Source organism: Cetorhinus maximus, chromosome 3 (assembly GCF_964194155.1).
Source record: "Cetorhinus maximus chromosome 3, sCetMax3.hap1.1, whole genome shotgun sequence".
In the NCBI taxonomy this organism is placed as follows: Eukaryota; Metazoa; Chordata; class Chondrichthyes; order Lamniformes; family Cetorhinidae; genus Cetorhinus; species Cetorhinus maximus.
In genome coordinates, this window is record NC_135881.1 from 1,203,533 (window position 1) to 1,223,467 (window position 19,935).

General features: G+C 46.8%; 1 protein-coding gene across 1 annotated transcript in view; it reads left to right on the plus strand.

Annotated features, from left to right (window-relative positions):
* The window catches only part of scrib (scribble planar cell polarity protein), a 289,526-nt gene that overhangs the window by 76,267 nt on the left and 193,324 nt on the right, over window positions 1-19,935 (plus strand). The window contains exon 14 of the mRNA XM_078534268.1: window positions 3,755-3,817. Within this exon, the coding sequence (XP_078390394.1) occupies window positions 3,755-3,817 (63 nt within the window). The remainder of the gene's footprint in view (window positions 1-3,754; window positions 3,818-19,935) is intronic.

Below are 19,935 nucleotides of genomic sequence, written 5' to 3' on the forward strand. Positions count from 1 at the left end.
GACTAACCTCCCGTTTCTTAGTGTATGAATCATAACAGACTAGCATGTCACATCCACTCTCACATTTCCTACTTGCAGGTTAGGATCTGAGACTAGCATGCAGTGGGAAGTCTCAGGAATCCTGTCCATGCACAGGCAGGTGCTCTGTACACTGTAACTAAAACAAAAATACTTGGAAAAACTCAGGAGGTCTGGCAGCATCTGTGGAGTCCGCATGCGGACTCGAAACGTTAACTGTGTTCCTCTCCACAGACGCTGCCAGACCTGCTGAGTTTTTCCGCATGTTTTTGTTTTGGATTTCCAGCATCCGCAGTTTTTTGCTTTTATCTCTGTATACTGTACCTGTCTACCCACAGTCAGCTGCAGTATTTCCCTCTCCATGGTTGATGGAGTGTGCTCCATTTTTATCATTGCCTCTCTGCAGCCTGCACACTCTATCCACCTACGTCTTTCACAGTCAGACTTGATTGTAGGGTTTTTAACCATACACGAAATAAAGGAACCCGACTAAGTGCTGTGGGAGTGCAAGGAGCATCAGTCATTCTGTGTGGGTGGTGGGATGGGAAAGGCCATAAATAAGGTCCAACGCAAGCTCTGTACACATTACAGTGCGCTACCCTAAAGGGGCAGTGAGAGCAGATTCAAAATAACTTGCAAAAGGAAATTGGATAAACATTTGAAGAGGGAAAAGGTGTAGGGCAATGTGGAGAGAGCAGGGAAGCGGGATTAATTGGAGAGAGCTGGCACTGTAGTGTAAGGGGCTGAAAGGCCCCCTGTGCTGAATGGTTCTATGATTGCAAGTACAGGCCTCCGCCTAATACATGAATCGTGTATTTATCCACTTGTGTGCACTCCTTTGCATAATCCTGCACTCAGTCGTGAGCCTGTCCTCATGAATATGAATGTATGCTGTCTCGCCGATTCACGTGTGCTTTGATTTAGAAACCGGCTGTTCATGTGGTGGCTGGCACATTTATGGCAGTACCATTTGCATTCAGGAAAGGTGATTGGACTCCCAGAGAATTTCTTTGTGTTCAAACTGAAGAAATTCAAAGTTTCTTTTTATTTTAGCTTCATCTGTGGCACACGGAGAACACGGAGTACTGGGAGATTCCCCAGTTATTACCTAATGATTCCCACCTAGACATTGAGAAAGGTGGTCAACGCTCTCTCATGTGTAGCTGCTCCACACGCTGACCTATTCTTTCACAGTTTCTGCATCTCCCTCAAATCCTATGGAAATGTTTGAACTAAAGAATTGGTGTTTGCTGTTTGACCAGTTCTCTGGGCTCTCAAATTCTTCATTTAGCACAGTTATTAAAACCCCGAGGTCTCTGTTTTCCTCCATATTGGAGAATTATCCTTCTCTCCTCCTTTGGTCACACATTCCCCTCATCCCTTCTTGCTCTTGTGCACCTGCTGCTGGGCTGTGTGTTTGTGTTTGCAAGCTGGCTGCTTCTGAGGGAGGTTTGTCCACAAGCACATGTATGGTGTGTGTGTGTATGTGGTGCATGTTTGTTGTGTGCATGTGTGCACGGAATGTGTGCACGCATGTCATATGTGTGGGAGTTGCAGTACATGTGTGGTGGAGTTCCAGTGCGCGCGTACGTGGGGTGGAGTTGCAGCACGAGCGCGCAGGGTGCGCTGTGTGGAATGTGTGTGGGGGGCGTGCGCTGTGTGGCTTGTGTGTAGGGGGCGTGCGCTGTGTGGCACCGTATGTAGGGGGCGTGCGCTGTGTGGCACCGTGTGTAGGGGGCGTGCTCTGTGTGGCACCGTGTGTATGGGGGCATGCGCTGTGTGGCACCGTGTGTATGGGGGCGTGCGCTGTGTGGCACCGTGTGTAGGGGCGTGCGCTGTGTGGCACCGTGTGTAGGGGGCATGCGCTGTGTGGCACCGTGTGTAGGGGGCGTGCGCTGTGTGGCCTCGTGTGTATGGGGGCGTGCGCTGTGTGGCACCGTGTGTATGGGGGCGTGCGCTGTGTGGCACCGTGTGTATGGGGGCGTGCACTGTGTGGCACCGTGTGTAGGGGGCGTGCGCTGTGTGGCACCGTGTGTAGGGGGCGTGCGCTGTGTGGCACCGTGTGTATGGGGGCGTGCGCTGTGTGGCACGTGTGTGTGGGGCGCGCGCTGTGTGGAATGTGTGTAGGGGCCGTGCGATGTGTGGCACGTGTGTGTGTGGGGCGTGCGTTGTGTGGCACATGTGTAGGGGCCGTGCGCTGTGGCACGTATGTGGGGGGTCGTGCGCTGTGGCACGTGTGTGTGAGGGGTGCGCTGTGTGGGGTGTGTGTGGGACGCGCTGTGTGTGGGGCATGTGTGTGTGTGGGGCGTGCGCTGTGAGGCACATGTGTAGGGGCCGTGCGCTGTGGCACGTGTGTGGGGGGGCCATGTGCTGTGGCACGTGTGTGTGGGGCGCGCGCTGTGTGGAATGTGTGTAGGGGCCGTGCGATGTGTGGCATGTGTGTGGGGGGAGGGCGTGCACTGTGTAGCACGTGTGTGTGTGGGGCGCGCTGTGTGTGGGGCGCGCTGTGTGTGGGGCGCGCTGTGTGTGGGGCGCGCTGTGTGTGGGGCGCGCTGTGTGTGGGGCGCGCTGTGTGTGGGGCGCGCTGTGTGTGGGGCGCGCTGTGTGTGGGGCGCGCTGTGTGTGGGGCGCGCTGTGTGTGGGGCGCGCTGTGTGTGGGGCGCGCTGTGTGTGGGGCGCGCTGTGTGTGGGGCGCGCTGTGTGTGGGGCGCGCTGTGTGTGGGGCGTGTGTGTGTGGGGCGTGCGCTATGTGGCACGTGTGTGGGGGTGAAGGGGGTGTTTGATATGGAATGTGTGCGGTGTGTTTTATGGAGTATGTGGGGAGGGGTGTTCTAAACGGGGTGTGTGCTATATGAGGTGTGTACACCTGTCAGCCCCTGCGCACGTAATGCCAGTTGTCCACTCTGAAGTCGGTTTATTTGTTACTGACCAGCTGGTCATTCCAAACCCTCCACAGATTGATATCGGATTCTGCTGTCAGTCGCTGTCTAGTATTCCCAGTTGGTGAGAGATGCTTCAGTTAGGGTTGAGCTGCTCCCACTGTGGCTGCACTGTGAGTGACTGTCCTGGGTGAAGCCACAGTGATTTGCCGAGTGTGTCTCTGACTGAGCCTGACCCACACGGTGAGAAATATCTTCATCGAGTGACTGGCCTTGGAGCATCGTGTTAACTGGAATTGTGAGCTTTCAGTGATGAGATTCTGATCCTACACTGGAAGGTTCGGTGAAGCTGTGCATTATTCCACAGTCACTGTAGCTGTAGCTAATTCCAACACAAGCGGAGGGGCAGTTGCTCAGATGAAGGGCCCTAGTTAAGAGTAAGTTCCAAGTGACAGGAATCCAGAGAAGGTGCCTGTAGATTTGATCTCTGTGAATATTACGATGTGACATGCTGTCCCAAATCTACCACCAGGCTGCCATATTGCCCAGCACTTGGTGGGCAATTGGGCATCAGCCAGTTTTGCCTCTTTGGACCTGACCTATAGCACTGGGGCAAAGGAAAAGACAAACTCCAATTCCTCACCTTCATCACTTACTGCCTTGGTTTATCCTCAAACTTGGGCTGAGAATTTGTGAGCCCAGGGTGTGTCCTGTCTGTGTCTGTCAGTGTCTGCGTGTGCTTCTTGTGTCTGTGTGCCTGGTGCAATCCTCGACACTGCATCGAGGGGCTGTGTTTTGACTGGGTTGATGCTATGCTCCACTAATCCGCATGCCTCTGCTGATTCCTGTCCTAACAGGGGGTCTCCTTTGATCAAGTCAATAATCTGCTGATCGAGCCTGCTCGAATTGAGGAGGAAGAGGTCTGTACTGTTCCCTTTCTATATCAGCTCTACACCTGCATGCCCAGTCTGTGATGTGATGGGGTTTACCCCTTAAATACTTGGAGGTGGCAAGGTCCTGGGGTGCAAGACACTGCACATAGCCTGGCACTTCACTGTGGTGGGAGTTTTTCATCGGCAGAGGCCATATTATGAGATGCTGAGTAACTGAGAGAGACTGTGCAGTAACAGCTTGGTCATTCACTTTTGAGTCAAAAGGGTTTTGACACACTTCCCATTCTGACTGATCTGATTTTGTTGGGTTCTGTTTTCCCCTCTTGATCCTTATCTCCACCCCCATCACTGCCCCACCGAATTCATCCCGGATGGATATCTTTCATTGAGCTCTGCATCCTTCAGCATTGAACCCTAAAAGAATAGTTCATGAAGTTCCATCAGCTATTGATCTGAACATTTGGTTCAGGAAGGGTTCCTGTTAGATTGGTGTTTTCCGCAGTAAATCTGGCTGACTGACGTTGGAGGGTTGGGGGCAAAGATTGTTGCCTGGTAATGGGTTGAAAAGTAAACCTTGATACTGGCTGAATCTCACTCGGAGGATATTCAACTCTGACAGAGTCCAACATACTCCATCCGCTCAATCTCCTTACACCCAATACAAACAGCCCATCACAGACAAACCCCACTCACTCAATCTCCTCTATACACCCCTGTACAATTTGCCCCATCGTCCTCTGTAATTCATCAACGACCTTCCCTCCATTAGGTCAGATGTGGGGATATTAGCTGATGATTGCACAATGTTCACCATTTGTGAATCCTTAGATACTGAAGCAGCCTGTGCCTATATGTAGCAAGGCCTGGACAATATCTAAGCTTGGGCTGATAAGTGGCAAATATCATTCCTGCCACACAAGTGTCAGGTGACGACCATCTCCAACAACAGAGCCTAACCACCTACATTAAATAACGTTGCTATCGTTGAAAGTCCCCACATGCTGGGTTCACCATTGACCAGAAATTTAACAGTACCAGCTATATAAATACTGTGGCTACAAGAGCAGTTTGTAGGCTAGGAATCCTGCAGCAAGTAACTTGCCTCCTGACTCCTCAAAGCCTGCCCACCATCTACAAGGCACAAGTCAGGAGTGTGATGGAATACTCCCCACTTGCCTGGATGAGTGCAGCTCCCACAACACTCAATAAGCTGGACACCATCCAGGACAAAGCAGCCCACTTGATTGGCACCCCATCCACAAATATTCATTCCCTTTACCGATGCACAGTGACAGAAGTGTGTACCATCTACAAGATGCACTGCAGCAACTCACCAAGCTTCCTTTGACAGCACCTTCCAAAACATACGAATATACAAAATAGGAGCAGAAGTAAGCCATACGGCACCTCAAGCCTACTCCGCCATTCGTTAAGATTATGGCTGATCTGTTTGTGTTTCAAATTCCACATTCCCATCTACCTACGATAGCCTTAGACCCTTGTTAGGCAAGGGAACCAATCTACCTCTGGCTTAAAAATATTCAATGACCCCGCACATACCACCTTCAGAGGCAGAGAGTTCCAAAATCGCACAACCCTCGGAGAAAAATGTTTTCCTCATCTCTGTCCTAAAAGGGTGACCCCTAATTTTAAAACAGTGCCCCCTAGTTCTGGACTCAGAACTTTCTTTCAATGTCCACCTTGTCAATACCGTTCAGCATCTTATATACTTCAATAAAGTCACCCCTCACTTGTCTAAACTCCAGTAAAAACAAGCCCAGCCTGTCTAACTTTTCCTCAAGACAACCTGCTCATTCAAGGCATCAATCTAGTAAACCTCCTCTGAACTGCCTCCAACGCATTTACATCCCTCCCTAAACAAGGAGACCAAAACTGCGCACACTATTCTAGATGTGGCCTCACCAATATCCTGTATAACTGAAACACAACATCCTTACTTTTATGTTCAATTCCTCTTGAAATATAGGATAGCATTCCATTAGCCTTCTCAATTACTTGCTGTACCCGCATGTTAATGTTTTATGACTCATGCACTAGAACACCTAGATCCCTCTGCATCTCGGGATTCTGAGCCCTTCTCCGTTTAAGTAATACTCTGCTTTTTTATTCTTCCTGCCAAAGTGAACGACTTCACATTTTCCCTCATTATACTCCATCTGTCAGATTTTTGCCCATTCATTCAACCCATCTATATCCATGTGCAACCTCCTCATCTCCTCTTCACAACATTCTTTCCTACCTATCTTTGTATCATCTGCAAATTTAGCCACCATGTCTTCACTCCCCTCATCTGAATCATTGATGTAAATTGTAAAAAGTTGAGGCCCCAGCACAGACCCCCGTGGGACTCCACTCGTCACATCCAGCCAATCAGAAAAAGACCCATTTATGTATATTCTCTTTCTGCCAGCCAGCCAATCTTCTATCCATGCTAATATGTTACCCCTACACCATGAACTTTTATTTTCTGCAGTAACCTTTGATTTTTTTTTTTGCACCTTATCAAATGCCGCCTAGAAATCCAAGTACAAGCTCCTCCTTACCCACAGCACGTGTTGCTCCTTCAAAGAACTCCAATGAATTGGCTAAACATGATTTCCCTTTCACAAAGCCATGCTGGCTCTTCCCGATTACCTTCAGTTTTAATGATCGACTCTTAACAACTTCCTCACAACAGGCGTCAAGCTAACTGGCCTATAGTTTCCTGTTTTCTGCCTCCCTCCCTTCTTGAATAGAGGGATTAAATTTGCTACTTTCCAGTCTGATGGAACCTTTCCATTGTCCTGCTCATTTTGGAAAATTAACACCAACGCATCTATGACCTCATTAGCCACCTCTTTTAAGACTCTAGGATGAAATCCTTCAGGATCCAGAGACTTGTCAGCCCACAGCTCCATCAGTTTGCTCAGTACCGCTTCCCTAGTGATTGTAATTTCACCAAGTTCCCCTCTCCCCTCCACCTCCTGATTTACAGCGATTACTGGAATGTTTTTTGTATCCTCTATAGTGAAGACAGAGTAAAATATTTGTTCATTTCATCTGCCATTTCCTTCTTATCTACTATTAACTCCCCATTCTCACTCTCTAGAGGACCAACACTCACTTTACTTACTCTTTCCCTTTTTAAATACCTGTAGAAACTCTTACTATCCATTTTTACATTTCTAGCTCCCTTCCTCTCATACTCTAATTTCTTTATCCTGAAAGTGCATCTTGTAGATGGTACACACTGCTGCTACTGTGCGTGGGTGGTGGAGGGAGTGAATGTTTGTGGATGTGGTGCCAATTAAGCGGCTGCTTTGTCCTGGCCGGTGTCCAGCTTCTTGAGTGTTGTGGGAGCTGCACTCATCCAGGCAAGTGGGGAGTATTCCATCACACTCCTGACTTGTGCCTTGTAGATGGTGGGCAGGCTTTTGGGAGTTAGGAGGTGAGTTACTCATCACATGATTCTGAGCCTCTGACCTGCTCTTGCAGCCACAGTATTTATATGGCTAGTCCAGTTTAGCTTTTGGTCAATGGTAACCCCCAGGATGTTGATAGTGGTGGATTCAGCGATGGTAATGCCATTGAACACCAAGGGGCGATGTTTGGATTCTCTCTTGTTGGAGATGGTCATTGCCTGACACTTGTGTGGCACGAATGTTACTTGCCACTTGTCAACCCAAGCCTGGATATTGTCCAGGTCTTGCTGCATTTGGACATGGACTGCTGCAATATCTGCTGAGTTGTGAATGGTGCTGAACATTGTGCAGTCATCAACGAACATCCCCACTTCTGACCTTATGATGGAAGGAAGGTCATTGATGAAGCAGCTGAAGATGGTTGGTCCGAGGACACTACCCTGAGGAACTCCTGCAATGATGTCCTGGAGCTGAGATGACTGACCTCCAACAACCACAACCATCTTCCTTTGTGCTGGATATGACACCAACCAGCAGAAAGTTTTCCCCTGATTCCCATTGGCTCCAGTTTTGCTAGGGCTCCTTGATGCCACACTCGGTCAAATGCTGCCTTGATGTCAAGGGCAGTCACTCTCACCTCACCTTGGGAGTTCAGCTCTTTTGTCGATGTTTGAACCAAGGCTGCAATGAGGTCAGGAGCTGAGTGGCCCTGGCGGAACCCAAACCGGGGCGTCAGTGAGTAGGTAATTGCTAAGCAAGTGTCGCTCGATAGCACTGTTGATGACCCCTTCCATAACTTTACTGATGGTCGAGAGTAGACTGATGGGGCGGTAATTGTCCGGGTTGGATTTGTCCTGGGCAATCTTCCACATAGCCAGGTAGATGCCAGTGTTGTAGCTGTACTGGAACAGCTTGGCTTGGGGTGCGGCAAGTTCTGGAGCACAAGTCTTCAGTACTATTGCTGGAATATTGTCAGGGCCCATAGCCTTTGCAGTATCCAGTGTCTTCAGCCGTTTCTTGATCTCATGTGGAATGAATTGAATTGGCTAAAGGCTGACATCTGTGGCGCTGGGGACCTCCGGAGGAGGCCGAGATGGATCATCCACTCGGCATTTCTGGCTGAAGATTGTAGCAAATGCTTCAGCTTCATCTTTTGCACTGATGTGCTGGGCTCCTCCATCATTGAGGATGGGGATATTTGTGGAGCCTCCTCCTCCAGTGAGTTGTTTAATTGTCCACCACCATTCACGACTGGATGTGGCAGGACTGCAGAGCTTAGATCTGATCTGTTGGTTGTGGGATCGCTTAGCCCTGTCTATCACTTGATGCTTATGCTGTCTGGCACACAAGTAGTCCTGTGTTATAGCTTCACCAGGTTGACACCTCATTTTTAGGTCTGCCTGGTGCTGCTCCTGGCATGCCCTCCTGCACTCTTCATTGAACCAGGGTTGATCCCCTGGCTTGATGGTAATGGTAGAATGGGGGATAAGCCGGGCCATGAGGTTACAGATTGTGTTTGAGTACAATTCTGCTGCTGCTGATGGCCCACAGCGCCTCATGGATACCCAGTCTTGATTTGCTAGATCTGTTTGAAACCTATCCCATTTACACGGTGGTAGTGCCACACAACACGATGGAGGGTATCCTCAATGTGAAGACGGGACTTCGTCTCCACAACGACTGTGTGGTGGTCACTCCTACTGATGCTGTCATGGACAGATGCATCTGTGGCAGGCAGGTTGGTGAGGATGAGGTCAGCTATGTTTTTCCCTCTGGTTGGTTCCCTCACCACCTGTCACAGACCCAGTCTAGCAGCTATGTCATTTAGGAATCGGCCAACTCGGTCAGTAGTGGTGCTACCGAGCCACTCTCAGTGATGGACATTGAAGTCCCCCACCCAGAGTACATTCTGCGCCATTACCACCCTCAGTGCTTCCCCCAAGTGATGTTCAACATGGAGGAGCACTGATTCATCAGCTGAGGGAGGGTGGTACGTGGTAATCAGCAGGAGATTTCCTTGCCAATGTTTGACCTGATGCCATGAGACTTCATGGGGTTTGGAGTCGATGTTGAGGACTCCCAGGGCAACTCCCTCCCAACTGTATACCACTGTGCTGCCACCTCTGCTGGGTCTGTCCTGCCTTTGGAACAGGACATACCCAGGGATGGTGATGGTGGTGTCTGGGACATTATCTGCAAGGTATGATTCTGTGAGGATGACTATGTCAGGCTGTTGCTTGACTAGCCTGTGAGGCAGCTCTCCCAATTTGAGCACTAGCCCCCAGATGTTTGTAAGGAGAGCTCTGCAGGGTCGACAGGACTGAGATTGCCGTTGTCGTTTCCGGTGCCTCGGTCGATGCCGGGTGGTCCGTCCGGTTTCATTCATTTTTTGTGACTTTGTTGCGGTTTGTTACAACTGAGTGGCTTGCTCGGCCATTTCAGAGGCTGGGTAAGGGTCAACCACGTTGCTGTGGGTCTGGAGTCACACGTAGGCCAGACCAGGTAAGGACGGCAGATTTCCTTCCCTAAAGGGCATTAGTGAACCAGATGGGTTTTTACAACAATCGACAATGGTTTTGTTGTCATCATTAGACTTTCCATTCCACCATATGCCATGGCGGGATTCGAACCCAGAGCATTACCCTAGGTCTCTGGATCACTAGTCCAGTGACAATACCACTATGCCATCACCTCCCCATAATATGTACTGATCACAGCACTCTGTTGATAAGCAATATACAACATACACTGCCCTAATTCTAGTGTATGTGAGGAGTATATCCCTCTAGCCTCAAGGTACTTGACTATACTATGTACTGATCCTGTTGTCTGAGAAGAATATAATCCCTCTGATCCCAGCAAACATGAGGAGAATGCACCCTTTTCTCCCAGTGTATAGGAGGAATTTACTCCCCTCTGATTCCAGTGTAAAGAAAAGATATTTATTCATATAGCGTCTTCTGTGACTTCAGCCATCACAAAGCAGTTTAGAGCTAATGAAGTACTTCATAAGCGTAGTCACTGTTGTGACATGGGTAACCCTTCTAAAAAACCCTCCAGATGGGAATGCTGGTGTTTGCGATGGTGCAGATTGGACAGGGTATGAAGGAGATTGAATGGCAGGGGTAGAGTCTGTGATAGGAATGTTGTTAGAGGAGGTTTCAGTGATGGTAATGTCAGTGAATGTCACCGGGAGATGGTTAGATGTTTTTCTTGTTGGAGATGGTCATTGCCTGGCCCTTGTGTGGTGTGAATGCTACTTGTCACTTATCCACCCAAGCATTAATGTTGTCCAGGTCTTGCTGCATATGGACATGGACTGCTTCAACGTCTGAGGGGTCATGAATGGTGCTGAACATTGTATGAACATCCCCACTTCTGACCTTATGATGCAGGGAAGGTTATTCATGAAGCAGCTGAAGATGGTTGGGCCTAGGACGCTACCCTGAGGAACTCCTGCAGTGATGTCCTGGAGCTGAGATGATTGACCTTCAACAACCACAACATCCCCCTTTGTACTCGGTATGACTCCAAGCAGTGGAGAGCTTTCCCTCTGATTCTCAATTAATTGAGCTTTGCTAGGGCTCCTTGATGCCACACTCAGTTAAATGCTGCCTTAGTTTTAAGGGCAGTCACACTCACCTCATCTTTTCAGTTCAGCTCTTTTGTCCATGTTTGAACCAAGGCTGTAATGAGGTCAGGAGCTGGGTGGCCCTGGCGGAACCCAAACTGAGCATCAGTGAACAGGTTATTGCTGAGCAAGTGCCACTTGATAGCACTGTTGATGACCCCTTCCATTACTTTACTGATGATCGAGAGTAGACTGTATGGTAGAGTAATTAGCCGGGTAAATTAGCCCTGGTTTTTGTGTACAGGACATACCTGGGCAATTTTCCACATTGTCGGGTAAAAAAGTGTTGTTGCTGTACTGGGCCGGCTAAGGGTGTGGCTTGTTCTGGTGCGTAAATCTTCAGTAATACAGCTGGAATATTGTCAGGGCCCATAGCCTTTGCAGTATCCAGAGCCTTCAGCTGTTCCATGATATCATGTGGATTAAATCGAATTGTCTGAAGACTGGCCTCTGTGATGCTGTGGGGACCTCAGGAGGAAGCTGAGATGAATCATGCACTCGACACTCATCATTCCAGCTGAGGTCTAACGAGTGTTTTATATAATTTCAGCATAATCTCCTTGCTCTTATACTCTATTGTATGTACCTATTATCTGTACTCTTTGACTTCTACAACCAATTCCATCTCCGAGCCAGGTCAATAAGTTGCCATCAATTCCATGAGCTCTAATTTTATCAAATTGTCCCTAACATAGAAAGTTATCAGGTTTTCTTTTATATTCGTTCACGGGATGTGGGCATCGCTGGCTGGGCCAGCATTTATTGCCCATCCCTAATTGCCCTTGAGAAGGTGGTGGTGAGCTGCCTTCTTGAACCACTGCAGTCCATGTGGTGTAGGTACACCCACAGCACTGTTAGAGAGGGAGTTCCAGGATTTTGACCCAGCGACAGTGAAGGAATGGCGATATATTTCCATGTCAGGATGGTGAGTGACTTGGAGGGGAACTTCCAGGTGGTGCTGTTCCCATCTATCTGCTGTCCTTGTCCTTCTAGATGGTCGTGGTCATGGGTTTGGAAGGTGCTGTCTGAGGAGGACTAGTCTATGAGACAGCTCTCCCAATTTTGGCATTAGCCCCCAAGATTTTAGTAAGGAGGACTTTGCAGGGTCGACAGGGCTGAGATTGCCATTGTTGTTTCCGGTGCCTAGGTCGATGCCAGGTGGTCTGTCCGGTTTCATTCCTTTTAGACTTTTTAGTGGTTTGATACTGAGTGGCTTGTTAGGTCATTTCAGGGGGCAGTTAAGAATCAACCACGTTGCTGTGGGTCTGGAGTCACATGTAGGCCAGACCAGGCAAGGACGACAGATTTCCTTCCCTAAAGGGCATTAGTGAACTAGATGGATTTTTACAACAATCGACAATGGTTTCATGGTCATGATTTTTATTGAATTCAAATTTCACCATCTGTTGTGTTGGGATGTGAACCAGAGCATTATCCTGGGTCTCTGGATTACTAATCCAACAACAATATCACAGCGCCATCACCTTCAGAAAAATTAAATCCATAACCTACTGCTTCTATTATTTCCTCAAAAACTTCAATTTTTTTATTCATACACAGGATATAGGTGTTAAAGGTATAGCCAACATTTATGTTCACCCATAATTCCCCTTGAGAAGGTGGTGTGTGAGCTTTTGGAACTGCCTTGAATACAACTGTATGACTTGCTAGGCCAATTCAGAGGGCAGTTAACAGCCAACCACGTTGTTGTCAGTCTGGAGTCAAATATAGGCCATATTGCGAAAGGATGGCAGAATTCCTTCCTTCAATGACATTGGTGAACCAGATGGGTTTTTACGACAATCCGATAGTTTCATAGTTATAGAGAGACTTTACGGCACAGTTGGAAGCTCTTCGGCCCATTGAGCCCACCAAAGTCTCCATAGATCAATCCAGTCAGTCCCATTCCCTCGCTCTATCCCTGTAGACCTACAAGTTTATTTCCTTCAGGTCCCCATCCAATTTCTTTTTGAATTCATTGATTTTCTCTATTTCAAACACCTTCGTAAGCAGCAAGCTCCAGGTCATATGAACATACAAATTAGGAGTAGGCCACTCGGCCCCTCGAGCCTGCTCTGCCATTCAATAAGATCATGGCCGATCTGATTGTAACCTCAACCCCACATTCCTGTCTACCCTGATAACCTTTCACCCCCTTGTTAATCAAGAATCTATCTACTTCTGCCTTAAAAACACTGAAAGACTCTGCTTGCACTGCCCTTTGAGGAAAAGAGTTCCAAAGACTTTCAACCCTCTGAGCAAAAAATTCTCCTCATCTCTGTCCTAAATGGGTGACCTCTTATTTTTAAACAGTGACCCTAGTTCTAGATTCTCCCACAAGAGGAAACATTCTCTCCCCATCCACCCTGTCAAGACTACTCATGCTCTTACTCTTGTAAACTCCAGCAATACAAGCCTAGCCTGTCAAACCTTTCCTCAAAAGACAAACTGCCCATCCCAGGTATTAGTCTGGTAAACCTTCTCTGAACTGTTTCCAACACATTTACATCCTTCCTTAAATAAGGAGACTGATGCTGTACACCATACTCCAGATGTGGTCTCACGAATACCCTATATAACTGAAGCATAACCTTCCTACTTTTATATTCAATTACCTTCACAATAAATGATAACATTCTATTAGCTTTCCTAATTACTTGCTGTACCTGCATGCTAGCCTTTTACGATTCATGTACTAGGACGCCCAGATCCCTCTGCACCTCAGAGTCCTGCAATCTCTCACCTTTGAGACAATACGCTGCTTTTTTATTCTTCCTGCCAAAATGGACATTATATACCCACATTATATACCATTTTCCAGGTCTTTGCCCACTCACTTAACCTATCTATATCCCTTTGTAGCCTCCTTTACCACTCAGTGTTTAAAAAAAAAAGTTCCTCCCCACATTCCCCCTGTGTCTCTTGCACAGACTGTGTCCCGTTGTCTTTGTACCATGTGCTAATGGGAACATTGTCTACTATATCTGAATCTGTCATAATCTTGTACACCTCTATTAATTCTTCCTTTATTCTCCATTGCTCCAAGGAGAGCTACCCAACTTTTCCAACCTAACCTTGTCGCTAAAATCCCTCAAAACTGGAACCATTCTGGTAAATCTCCTCTGTATCCTCTCAAGGGCCCTCACATACTTACTGAAGTGTGGCAACCAGACCGGGCACAATACTCTAGTTGTGGCTTAACCAGAGCTTTATGAAGGCTCAGCATAACTTACCTGCTTTTGTACTCAATGCCTTTATTTATGAAGCCCAGGATCCTATATGCTTTGCCAACTACTCTCTATGTCCTGCCACCTCCAAAGATCTGTGCACATATAGCCTAGTTCCCTCTATCCGCGCGCACACTTTAAAACTGTCATTTAGCCTAAATTGTCTCTCCTAACTCTTCTGCCAAAATGCAACACCTCACACTGCCCATTATTAAATTCCATCTGCCAATTCTGCTTGTCTATCAATGTCCTGTTGCTGTCAATCTGGATCATCCTCACTGTCATTCCTAGAAGGTTACTATCATTGGGTAATTTTGAAAGTTTGCTCTGTATTCCAACATCCAAGTCATTTATATGCATCAATAAAAGCAATGGTCCTAGCACTGACCCTTGGGAAACACCACTGTTTACCATCCTCCAGTCTGAAAAAAACATTTACCACTGCTCAGTGTTTTCTGTTCTTAAGCCAATTTTTTCACAGAATTTTAACAGCACAGAAGGAGGCCATTCAACGCATCGTGTCTGCACTGACTCTCCAAATGAGCATTATGACCTGGTGCCATTGCCCTGCCTTTTCTCCATACCCCTGCACATTGTTTCTATTCAAATAATCATCCAATGCCCTCTTGAATGCCTCGATTGAACCTGCCTCCACCACACTTCCAGGCAGCGCATTCCAGACCCGAACCACTCATTGTGTGAAAGTTGGTCAGTGTCAGTTTTTATCCAAGCTGACACTGGCCATCCTATTCCATGAGTCTCTTAATTTTGTTAACCAGCCATTTATTTGGTACTCTGTCAAGCAGTTTCGTAAAATCCAAATAGACAACCCCCACCGCATTACCTTCATCAGCCTTCTCTGTTACTTCTTCAAAATAATCAATCAGATAAGCCAAGCACAATCTGTCTTTTACAAAAACATGCTGTGCCTCCTTAATGAACTCAAACCTCTCCAATAGCCTGGTGATTTTTTTCCCTGATTATTGTTTCTGAAACCCCCTCTACTACTGATGTTAAACTGACCAGCCTGTAGTTACTAGCACTGCCCTTACACCCCTTCTTGAATAAGCCTGCCGCATTTGCACTCTCCAATCCCCTGGCACCTCCCCTGTATCTAGGGAAAATTGAAGATTATGACAAGCCATTTCACTATCTCCACCTCAATCCCTTTAGCAACATGGGATGCAAGCCATCTGAACCAGGTGATTTATCCACTTTGAGTTTATCCAGCCTTTCCAGAACATCCTCCCTGGCAATTTTGACCCCGTCAATTTCCTCCACTATCTCCACTTCTACCGATATTTTTCATCATTCTCTTCCTCAGTAAACACCGATACAAAGTACTCATTCTGTGTTCTAGTCTTGCCCTGCCCTCTAAGCATATATTACACTCTTTGTCCCTAATAGGACCCACTTCGCCTTTTGCTACCCATTTATTATGTACATGTGGTAGAAGATTTTTGGGCTCCCTTTTATGTTGACTCCGTTTTGTTCTCATTCTCTCTTTGCCAGTTTTATTTTCTTCCTCCCCTCCCCTCTCAACCTATTGTAGTTGACCTGGTTCTCACTCGAAGAATTCACCTGACATGCATCAGTTACTCTTTTTTTAGTTTCATCATATTCTCTATCTTCCTAGTCACCCAAGGAGCCTGGGCTTTGGATCCCTACATTTCACCCTTGTTGGAATGTACCTAGCCTGTATCTGAAGATGATCTCAAGGATCACCCTTGAAAAAATTACAGTTTTTTCTATGGGTCTCTGGTTCCCTTTTACCCTGGCTAGATCCCTTCTCATCACATTGAAATTAGCCCTCTTCTAATTTAGAAGTTCTACATTAGATTGTTCCTTGCTCTTCTCCATTACTAATCTAAACCTTTGACAGAGTGTTCAGTTTCACCAAAACATTTCCCCACAGAGAGTTGGTCCACCTCACTTCGCAGCACCAGATTCAGTAATTCCTCCTCCTAAGCTGGACCGAGGAAGTACCCTTGAACATATTTCAGAAATTGCACCCTCCCCGTTACGCTTTACACTAACATTCTCCCAGATTGTATCTGGGCAAATAAAGTTCCCCAGTATCACTACTCCCCAGTTCTCTTGATTTCCCTACAGATTTGCTCCTCCATTTCTCTCCCACTATTTGAATAACCCCTGTAGCATAACCATGTTCTTTGTGCTTCCCACCTCTAAGCAATTAGCCTCTGTCTTTGCCCCTTTAAGGACATCCCCTCTTTCCAACGCTGCAATGTCTTCCCTAATCAGTACCACCCCACCTCGCAGATCTGGTGACAGGTCACAGATCTGAAACATTAACTCTGTTTTTCTCTCCACAGATGCTGCCTGAGCTGCTGAGCATTTCCAGCATTGCCAGTTTTTATTTTTAATTTTTCAAGTACTCTTTTCTTGCTTATTTGCACATCTGTGCGTTCCACTCCTTGATTCATTATTAGTTTCTCTGGAATGTCAGGAACTTGCTATAGAGGGAGTGCAGCGAAGGTTTACCCAACTGATTCCTGGGATGGCGGGACTGATATATGAGGAGCAATTGAGTCGATTAGGATTATGTTCGTTGGAGTTCAGAAGAATGAGGGGGGATCTCATAGAAACCTATAAAATTCTAACAGGACTAGACAGGGTAGATGCAGGAAGGATATTCCTGATGGTGGGTGAGTCCAGAACCAGGGGTCACAGTCTGAGGATGTGGGGTAGACCATTTAGGACTGAGATGAGGAGAAATTTCTTCACCCAGAGAGTGGTGAGCCTGTGGAATTCATTACCACAGAAAGTAGTTGAGACCAAAACATTGTATGTTTTCAGGAAGGAGTTAGATATTGCTCTTGGGGTGAAAGGGATCAAAGGATATGGGGAGAAAGTGGGAGCAGGCTATTGAGTTGGTTGATCAGCCATGATCATAATGAATGGTGGAGCAGGCTCGAAGGGCCGAATGGCCTACTCCTGCTCCTAGTTTCTATGAATGTTATCCTCTTCCTCTACTGTGAAGATTGATAGGAAGTTGGCAAGAAATACGGAAACAAACAGCAAGAGCCTCTACGGGTTTATAAAAAGAGAGAGTGGCTAAAGTGAGCATGGGACCCTTGGAGGATGTGACTGGAGAATTGATAATGGGGAACAGGGAAATGGCAGATAAGTTAAACCAATATTTTGCATCGGTCTTCATGGTGGAGGACACTATAAACATCCCAAAGATATCAGATAAGTGAGGAGCTAATGGGAGGAAAGATCTTGTAACTGTCTCTATCACGAGGGACAAAGTATTTGACAAACTAATGGGACTAAAGGCAGACAAGTCGCTAGGACCTGATGACCTGCACCCAAGGGTTTTAAAGGAAGTGGCTGTAGAGATAGTGGAGGCATTGATTGAAATATTCCAGAACTCACTGGATTCCCGGAGGGTCCCAACGGATTGGGAAACGGATACTGTGACGCCCCTGTTCAAGACGGGAGGGAAACTATAGGCCAGTCAGCCTAACATCTGTTGTTGGGAAAATGTTAGAGTCCATTATTAAGGAAGAAATAGCAGGACATTTAGAAAAGCTTAACGCAATCAGACAGAGTCAACATGGTTTTGTGAGCACATCTGACAAAGTTGCTAGAATTCTCTGAGGATATAACAAGCAGAGTTGATAAAGTGGAATCGGCAGATGTAGTGTATGTGCGTTTCCAGAAGGCATTCAATAAGGTGCCACATGAAAGGTTATTGCACAAGATAGGAGCTCACGATATTGGGGGTAATGTATTAGCATGGATTGAGGATTGGAAAACACACAGAAGACAGAGAGTCAGCATTAATAGGCCCTTTTCAGGTTGGAAAGAGGTAACTATTGGAGTGCCACAAGGATCAGTCCTAGGGCCTCAGGTATTTACTATCTATATTAATGACTTGGAGGAGGGGGCAGAGTGTAATATACCCAAATTTGCTGACAATACAAAAATAAGTGGGAGGGCATGTTGTGATGAAAACATAAGGAATCTGCAAGGGGATATTGACAGGTTGAGTGAGTGGGCAAAGACTTGGCAGATGGAGTTTGATGTAGGAAAGTGTGAGGTCATGCACTTTGGTAGGAAGAATCAAAAGACAGACTATTATTTAAATGGAGAGAAGCTCCAAAAAAGTGCAGCACAGAGGGATCTGGGTGTTCGTGTGCATGAAACACAAAAACTTATCATGTAGGTGCAGCAAGTAATTAAGGCGGCAAATGGAATTTTGGCCTGTATTGCTAGAGGGTTGGAGTTTAAAAATAGGGGCGTCTTGTTAGAACTGTCCAGGGTGTTAGTGAGGCCGCACCTGGAGCACAGTGTCCAGTTTTGGTCCCCGTATTTAAGAAAGGATATACTGGCATTGGAGGCAGTTCAAAAGAGATTCACTAGGCTGATTCGTGGGATGAAGGGGTTGCCTTATCAAGAACGGCTAAACAGGTTATTATTTATTAGAGTTTAGAAGAACGAGGGGTGATCTTATTGAAATGTACAAGATTCTGAGGGGGCTTGATGGGATAGATGTTGAGAAGATGTTCCCATTCGTGGGGGAATCTCGAACTAGGGGACATAGTTACAGAATAAGGGGACACTCATTTAGAACTGAGATGTGAAGGAATTTCTTCTCTCTGAGGGTAGTGAATGTCTGGAATTCTCTACCCCAGAGAGTTGTAGAGGCTAGATTACTGAAAGTATTTAAAGAGGAGGTAGATAGATTTTTGAAATATCGGGGAGTTGAGGGCTATGAGGAGCTGGCACGAAAGAGGAGTTGAGGCCTGGGGCAGATCAGCCATGATCTTATTGAATGGCGAGGCAGACTTGGGGGGCTGAATGGCCTACTCCTCCTAGTACTTATGTTATGTAATTATTCAAGAAGCCTTCCATTTCCTTATTTTCATTTGCAATACACCCACATCTGTTTTTAAGGGCCTAAGTTATCAGTGACTACCCTTTCCCTTTGACTATAACTAGAAATTTTGTGTTAATCTTGATATCCCTCATAGGTCTCCTCTTGTATTCCTTTTAGCTCTTACAATCTTTTTTTGTCTTCCTTTGCTGTTCTTTATATTTCCCCCAGCCCTCTATACTACAGGATCTACACTATCTGCTTTTTATATTCATTCATGGGATGTGGGCATCGCTGGCTAGGCCAATATTTATTGCCCATCCCCAATTGCCCTTGAGAAGGTGGTGGTGAGCTGCCTTCTTGAACCGCTGCAATGCATATGGTGTAGGTACACCCAGAGTGTTGTTAGGGAGGGAGTTCCAAGATCTTTTGACTCAGCAACAGTGAAGGAACAGCGATATATTTCCAAGTCAGGCTGGTAAGTGGCTCGGAGGGGAACTTCCAGGTGGTGGTGTTCCCAAGTATATGCTGCCCTTGTCCAACTAGATGGTAGTGGTCGTGGGTTTGGGATGTGCTGCCTAAAGAGGCTTGGTGAATTCCTGCAGTGCATCTTGTAGATGGGACACTCTGCTGCTACTACTGTACATTGGTGATGCAGGGAGTGAATGTTTGTGGATGTGGTGCCAATCAAGCGGCTGCTTTGTCCTGGACGGTGTCAAGCTTTTTGAGTGTTGTTGGAGCTGCACTCATCCAGGCAAGTGGGGAGTATTCCATCACACTCCTGATAGTTGTAGATTCAGCAATGGTAATGGCTTTGAATGTCAAGGGCCGATGGTTAGATTCTGTCTTGTTGGAGATGGTCATTGCCTGGCACTTGTGTGGTGCGAATGTTACTTGCCACTTGTCAGCCCAAGCCTGGATATTGTCCAGGTTTTGCTGCATTTGTACATGGACTGCTCCTTTGCATCTTTATATACTCTTTCCTTTATTTATACGTTATCTTTCACCTCTTTTGTCAGCCA